General features: G+C 40.2%; 1 protein-coding gene across 1 annotated transcript; it reads left to right on the top strand. All coding sequences in view use genetic code 11, as the record gives it.

Annotated features, from left to right (window-relative positions):
- Positions 1–1,242: 1,242 nt before the first annotated feature.
- Positions 1,243–5,083, top strand: EGR_03967 (hypothetical protein; the record flags this gene model as incomplete). Its single annotated transcript, XM_024493216.1, has 4 exons — positions 1,243–1,283; positions 2,200–2,330; positions 2,372–2,527; positions 4,941–5,083. The coding sequence occupies 4 exons, from the start codon at positions 1,243–1,245 to the stop codon at positions 5,081–5,083; spliced, it is 471 nt and encodes a 156-aa protein (XP_024352315.1).
- Between the last annotated feature and the right edge of the window lie 2,959 nt (positions 5,084–8,042).

Genomic DNA, 8,042 nt, shown 5'->3' with positions numbered 1-8,042 from the left:
AAAGTATTGCTTCGCTTTCGTCTCCTTTAGAACTTCGTCCTCCGTGCTCCCCTTAGTCAACCTTCTGTATCGTTCATCATTATGCAGTTGGTGCTGTAAGAAAAACAAAATACCCACGAAATAGTCGCATCAGTCATCGAATTTGGATGCAATCAAGACAGTATACTACTGCAACGCCAGTAATCCCTCTTGACAATTCCACTGGATCTGCAGTCTCATCCTGTTTGAGAATTGTACTGAGGGAAGGAGGGATGAGCTAGTCATCCCATATCCTTACCGTAAGTCGTAGGAACACCGATCCAAAGGTAGAGCTATTTATTAAGGGACGGGGGCTGAAATAGCTTCGTGGGGATAAAGTTTTGTGCCTCTTCCACCTTACGACTTTGTTCCTCCTTCACTGCTGCCTACTTACATACACATCTGGGTTCTATCCAGCTGATGGAGAGGTGGAAGACGTATCACCTGTTCGCTTAAATTATACCTCCATACCAGTATCGTAGACGGATAGTTTATGGCCACGGCTGGTGTCGCTTCAGCTGTTTTCAAATTTTCTGTTGGGAAGCCCTAGTGATTCTCCCATTCGTAGCTTATGCACTTCTTTCGTCACTTTAAATTTTGGCATTCTCTAATAGGAATCGGGATAGCTGTCTCTCAAGATCGGGCTTGATTTCTGCTGCCACCAATGCAGCCCCCGAGTCTGCGCTGGGGATAAAAGAAGGCATAACACTAAGGCAGAATATAGATTGCTGACCTATAGGCGAGCAGTAGCATTTCCTAATTTGCTGGCGTTTTAAATAATGTAAATGAAAAATACTATGAACAACTAACTCGTAAGACTAAGTTTTTTCAACTCTATGCAGAAATACCGATTTATCTATTAAGTGGATAGTTACTAAAATTTTTTAAAGAAGCTAGAGAAACAAACACTTAAATTGGTATGGAAAAAAATCCACGAAGGCAATGCTTCTTCTATTGGTCACAAAACCCACAAATTGGACCACGTGAATGCAATATTAGTTGGCTCCCAACCGCAAGTGACACCTTTGTTTTACTACCTGTCTGTTTGTATGCCTGTTTGTCTGTCTGGCTCTCTTTCCGTGTTTGGTGACTTTTGGCCAAACTGAAAGAGAAGACTTGAGTGCAATTTTGCGAGTGTGTGTATGTGTAGATATGCGGGTGGGTGGGTTGGTGTGTGTGTGTGTGTGTGTGTGTGTCTGCTAAAGCATTCACATTCGCGTCGGAATGCATTTTATTGCCCTGAAGTCAAAAGCAGCCATCAGCTTGTGAGATTTTAAAACCGCATTGTGAGGTAAATTGTGGAGTCGCGCATTCAGCAAATTGTCGTCTTTTTATTCAATTAAGAAGCAAATAGTCGCCTAATTCACAGAGAAGAGGGACAACTGCATAGAGTTAGTCTCATATTATCTAGAAAACATTTGTTATGATGCACCTACCTACCGGACGGCTCTAGAAGCTAAGGCATATTTTTTTATTATACTATAATTTTACATTAAAGTGCCAGTCCGTATCGAAGATGCCTGGAGAAGGTCTTCAAAACCTCCCAATATTCAATTAAACCATAATTCCGAGTCCTCACGATTTACGGCAGCCGCCTAGATGGTATGGCGTTCTGTTGATCGGTATTTCTAGTCACAGCCCACCAGCCTTTCTGTATATTTATAGCAGGGTTTCATCCAGACTCCAAACCTTCCTAAGGAGGACTTAGAGAATACTGATCCGTTAACTAGAAATATGGTAATCCTTTTTTCCTTCCATCCTCTGGCAAATGTGGCCAAATAAGTGATATTTGATGATCTTCTCAATCGAACTCTTACCCTCAATTATAGCATTACTGCCGATGAGTCGGAACAAGGGGCAGAATCACTCAGTTTCTTCCTTGAACACGCCCGTCCGGGTATGCTGAACCGAGTGTCTTCTTACCTCAATTCATTTCAAATTGGTTGCGGTGGACATTCATGCTTCATAGTTGATTAAAGACGAAATGGTACACACTAAATGAAGGGTAGAACGTCACAGAAAGAGCACTAGCTTCTTGGAAAATAATAAAGTTTTGCTCTTTTTCCAATTTAAAGTGCTAAGCGGTTATGGAGAAATCACATATAATGTTATAAAACTAAAAACCCCTACTTAATCATCACTCAGCTAAACGGTTTCTTTGTTTCGTTACACTCCTGATAGGCATTTAAATCAAAACGGAATTCCCGAGTTTATAATAGAAAGCAACAAAATTCAATGGACGAAAACCACATTTGTCTTTGAACATAGCCCCCAGTGTTTAATCAATGCCTGTAAAACCTCAGCTGGGGAAGGTAATTTAGTTTGGTTTGGCTTTTGTGGAAAATCACAACAGGTTGTGCTTCAATTATCCAATATCAAGGGTTCCAAGCTCTAAATGTTCACAGTAAACAGTATCGCCACGGTTATCGTGGAAAACTAAGAGGGTCTGTTGTATCAAGACGCAAATCATGTAATTCGCACCACCCCAATCATCTGGAAGGGGAGAAAAGTGAGTTAAAAAACTGATTAATGCTACAGAAATAAGTTATACACGTGGTCTGGCGACTGCCCCCAACTCGGAGGATGTGAGTGGGCTGTTTGAGGATGATGAAATTCTTGTGGGAAATTTGGTGCACAAAACAATAGCATGGTTAAAAGAGCGCTGAATTGTGTAACAAATTCCACAAAGCCTGACAGACAGTCCGTGTCCAAATTGCCAGGCCTGTCTTCCGCCAGACAGACGGCATTGTAACGTTGACTTACAACAACTTCCATGCAGTCCATACAACCCTCCAGGTAAGATGGTCTTAACTCAATTTTAATGCAAGCTATACAAGCTCGACTGATTGGCCGTTGGACCATACCTGCATAAGGGATTTTAAACCTGCATTCAGTGTGGTTTTGAGATTCAGATTAAGAATATTTGCTAATAGGTGAACTTAGAATAATTCTACTAAAGTACAGACTTCAAGAGGTGTGTTGTCAACGTTGAGAGAATTTTTTTGTGAGCACAAAGGCAAAAGGAGAAGGTGAGTTATATCTACCCTTTTTCAACGTACATAAGGCGATTGCTCTTTGATTTTCGCTATCTCGTTGCACGTAGCTTGATAAATGGAAAATACTTTGGGCAGTAGAAGCCCATTCCGCTTCTGTTATCGGTTGGAGACACTTTTGCCGAATGTAACGATGTCGCTTCTTTTAATTGCATTTAATAGTGCGTAGACTCTTAGTTGCCGCTCTCCGCCTATCAGCACTATGAATAGAAAGAAAACGTTACCTATTTATTCAACTAAAACATTCGGTTCTTATTATTATTTTGGAATAATTGAGCACAGTCCTATATTATGCTTATAACGATTCTTATTTTCTCTTTGCCTACCTTAATGCGACTTGGAGGAGGACTGAGGCTTTTAATTGGTAGCAGTGGTAAGCAAACCCTAGCCAACTGAGCGACACCTCGGATTTTGTTGGAATTAAAGGGGGAGGACATCTGAATTTGTGGAGCCTCACTGCAGAAGGGTTGAAGTGGTAGCGATTTTTGCCAACTCCTCAAATTTTAGCTCTACGTAATGGCAGCTAACAAAGCGAGTTAAGGTTTCAAGAATACTGAACGTTGCTTGGAAGAGATCCTTGACACTTACTCTTGAATATTTCGATCTGCATCATAAACCAATGAGACGATGCTCCAGTTCCTGCAGTACTCTTGGGCTAATAGTACTACAAATAGTCCCATGGCCAAAAGGTCCTCCCTACATAGCAAATAGACATTCTTACACACAGATATTACTTATTGCGTTTTGGGATTGACTAAAATTGCTGTAGGATCTATTAGCCGCCATTTGTGCATTCATTAATGGTACCGTGGTGGGATGTGACCGTTACCCCTCGCTTGCTCCGAAGAACATATTCACTTTCAATCAAAAAACGGCCTTTGTCTAAGTGGATCATCAGGTTGATGCTTTAGGAAATTGTCACTGGAAGAGAACAAACAGTGTGGATAACTACATTGATTTCAACAATTAATGGCTTAGCACTGTTTAATTAACCTGGTCTTTGTAAGTTAGAAACAAGAAAGGGCATTCAAACTAGATGGCTGTGTAGGAAAAAGCATTCGAAAACCGCAACTAATTTCCGATTTTGTGAAGTTCATTTCGCTTTTTCTAGGTGACTTTACAAAAAATTAACTATGTAGCAATTCCATTCACTATAGGACACACTCCACCCTAAACAATATCGGCAAAGTGGAGATTTCAAGTGTAGTTAGCCGAGGGGGGATGTGAAGGAATGATCCAACCAAAAATGACGGGATAATCCGCCCTTCCCCAGCTACAAAACTTTTCGCATGCTCTTAATTCTTGTGCCATGAATGCAGTCGGATCAGATTGCTATCACAGTGGCGGCGTAATCGCTGGAATCGCCAAGACCAGGGTTTGGCACCCCAACCTTTCTATTTGATGATGCAAAACTTATCTGCAGATCGTATCTGTAAAATGTATCGTTATCATTGGCAAAAATTGTGCAAAAACGGACACATGAATAATCAAATTCCAAGTCTACTTTGTTTTTCATCACCACAGAAATAATGTATTCGGACGTCTCAATTAAATGTCATTGTTTAAATACGGTATTGTCGCGATTCATTAGCTTTCGTCTGCGAACGCATGCGGAGAAGGTGTTTATGCGTTTGGAATTGAGGCAAAACCACAAAATTTATTTATTCATCAGCGCATTTTAAGGCACGAAAAGCCCCGCCTTAATGTATCCCGTGCGTTTAAATAAGTCTTAATGCTTTAAATGTCTAGGAGCAGAGCGAAATAAACTTCTGGTTTTCTCAGCAGGACTCACTGTCAAAGCAGAGTACTTTTGCCAGCGGTTGGTTGGTTGACGTTTTTTGTACAATTAACAAACTATTCCTTTTTCAGCCTACGATGCTCTGTCACTGGCCTTAGAAGAAATTGCATTTAGCCAATTTATTTTCAATTTCACCGCGGGCTTTTTAAACGTCCAAATAATCGTTTTTGAATTTGAACATTCACCATTAACAAAATTTAGTAACGAATCCTAAATATTAGCTTAAAGTAAGGCTAAAAAATAGCTTTTCTAATGAGCTTTTTCTTACTGTGATTAGGTTTCGTGCATTTGGCTAAAATGGCATATTTGACAGTTTTTTGAAGAAATTCGCTAGTACAGAAAAGCCGTATGGCAAACACTAACAAGGGAAAGGGGTTTAAATTTTCTATATTCATTAGAAGCAAAAAGCGCATAGGATTTGTAGAATGGACATATCTACTAATTTACTTCCGAGCAAGCAAAGAAAATAGGGCCGAATCTTTATTTAAAGTTGAATGTAGCTGCAGACGCAAGCCAGTAATTAACTTTGTGAACGCTCCGAGAGGGAAAGAAAAGAAATACTAGAAAAAATAATGCAAGAACAAAACATGTAAAATTGACACGCAGATGGGCTGGTGGGGCTACTGGCATGGCCTGGAGACCACGCCGCCCAGTAGAAGTGCAGAGTCCCAACCTTAAATACCCATGAAATTAAATCAAAGATTTAAATAATCAAAGTATTGCAATATAGCATCGAGTCATCCATGCAGAAGTAATAAGTCACTCCGTAAGTGAGACGGGCAACGTTTTTTTGTACAGAATGGCTACGATGTTGAAGGTAAGGCGGTGACCAGGGTAAAGGGTTCATGAGGTTCAATTGAGGAATAAAGCGGGTGTCATTTAAGCACACAGTTCCATTCACCTTTTAAACACTGTCTTTGGCTCCCTTAGGGGTCACTCTTTTGCTTCGGCAGTCATGAGGTCCCATGTAAAATTGTAGTAATTCCTGAGACAGGAATAAAGGTGATACGAAGATACCACATCACAGCAAGAATGGTATTGGTTGTGCATAGAGAAAAATCGGTTGGATTTTCACAAATATCTTTTCGCCTGCTGGGCGATATTCTATGGCGAGCCTTACTCAACCGTCAAAAGCTTGCCGCAGAAACATTTGCTCCAAAGCACACCACGCGAGAGATTATCGCATTTGCATTCGTAAGCGTTGGTTGTAAGTTTGGTAACTCTGAGCAATTTGTGAAAATATGTTTTGAAATTGTTTAGTTTTTGTGCTTCCTCACTGGTTATTGTGCAGAACTAAGGATTAGAGAAGCTTACACGAGTCAACCCCGGTATGATGCTCCTTTTGTTATGAATTAATAAAACGTCAATTATTTGCCTTCCCTTTTATGTGGTTTAGGTATGTTATCAGTCTAACAAAATTAAAATTTTTTAGTTATTTGGATTAGGTTTCTTTACCACCGTCACCACTGCAAAATACCAAGTCACCTATGAAGATGGTACAAGGCATACGTGTAGCGAAAACAATTTATTATTAATGGCTTACAGAGGGGCGGGGTGGAGGCAAGCATGGACAGGACGTTATGACTCTAAAATGGGTATCAAGTTGCCGGGACTGAAGAACTCACGACATTTAATTTAAAGGGAAACAAATGCCATCTTACGACAGTGTACTCCATTTAGCTTAAAAATAAGGGATGGAAGATCGTTATTTTTAAATTGCGGATGAAGCTCATTTATTTGGTTTCGTTTCAACTAGATGTAAGAGATCTGAGCTTTAACAAAATTAGTTTGTTGGCACATTAAGAGATAAATCAGAGGATTTATGGGATCGGCAGCATTTCATATCCAAACGCTTATTATTTTTCCTAGTTCTCATTATTTATGAGAAAGTGTATTCGGTTTGCAGCAGTAGTCCATGTAGGCCTGCTGGTGTTCCACCTCCACGCGGTGGGATGCTTGGTCCCACGCAATATTACGAAGTGCCAATTCAATTCACCTAACCAAGGGCATGAAATAGCATCTGTTCTACCTGGCTAGCTTATGTTTACTGTGAATGAAGCCAAAATGCTTCAATTTTCCTTCGAAAAAAACCAAATAAGACAAGGCAAAAGGGCTAGGATATAAGGCTGATTAAGTGACAAGTGCTATGTTAGTAAGGTCATGTATCTTTTGTTAGTGTACTTGCTGACAGTTTTACTGTTGACGTTAAGGGAAAGCGCATGAATTTTGAGAGGGAGGAAGCTTTAATTTATGCTAAGAGGGTTTCCTTTAGTTGACATATATCCTCAGGGATCTGTATATTAAGAAATTTGTAATTTTCTTAATTACTCAACTTGGGATTCTGCAGTTTCGACATTTCATCTGACATTTGCCCGGTTCGTTCACTTTGAAAATGTACCAGCACCAAGCTTGATCAAATATCTACTTTTTGAAGAATGTCTGAAAAAACATGTTTATCAGAAGTATACTAAATTTGGGAATGGATTCCACTATGATAACAATGTGATAGCACAACCGTCCAGAACGATTTGATTGCCGGAGTGTGGGCGGGTATCAGTAGCTGGAAGGGCTCTGACCTTTAGTAAGCCATCCATCTCGAACATAAACCAGATGAGTGGAAATTAAATGAAGCAAAATATATACTAAGGTATTTGGGGAAGCCAGTCTCTTTTTCATTCCTAGCCCTTGGGTAAAACTGTTGAATGAGGTGAAAAATGCAAATATTCCTCAAACTTCGAAGCCTCCGTACACCAGCGATTTTCTATCATGCTCTATCTAGCCAAACCAATAGACGAAATTGATGAATAGCCTAAAACTATTCGTGGTGCTATAGGAATCTCTGGATTTGTTGTATGGCCCATGAACATGCAAGTGCCGTTGGTGTAGGCTGAAAAATTGGTGTAACCAAGTTACCATCATGGAGATTAAGAATGACATACATGATAGATCGCAAGTCTTGAAGACGGACCCGCTGGCAAGATCTGTAAATAACGACATTCCTACCTCAGACAAAAGCTAGACTCATGCATGAACGCACTGCCATCCATCAAACTCACCTTATCTTGGATGGTCCGGCTATCTGGACCCCTTAATAAGCTGGTTAGACTTCCTTTCGTGATTTTGTCATCCCCTAACGGTCCCGCAGACATGAAATTTAAACACATAACTCACAG

This window comes from Echinococcus granulosus, assembly GCF_000524195.1.
Source record: "Echinococcus granulosus chromosome Unknown EG_S00023, whole genome shotgun sequence".
Taxonomy (NCBI): Eukaryota; Metazoa; Platyhelminthes; class Cestoda; order Cyclophyllidea; family Taeniidae; genus Echinococcus; species Echinococcus granulosus.
This window is presented reverse-complemented; position numbering and strand designations above follow the sequence as displayed.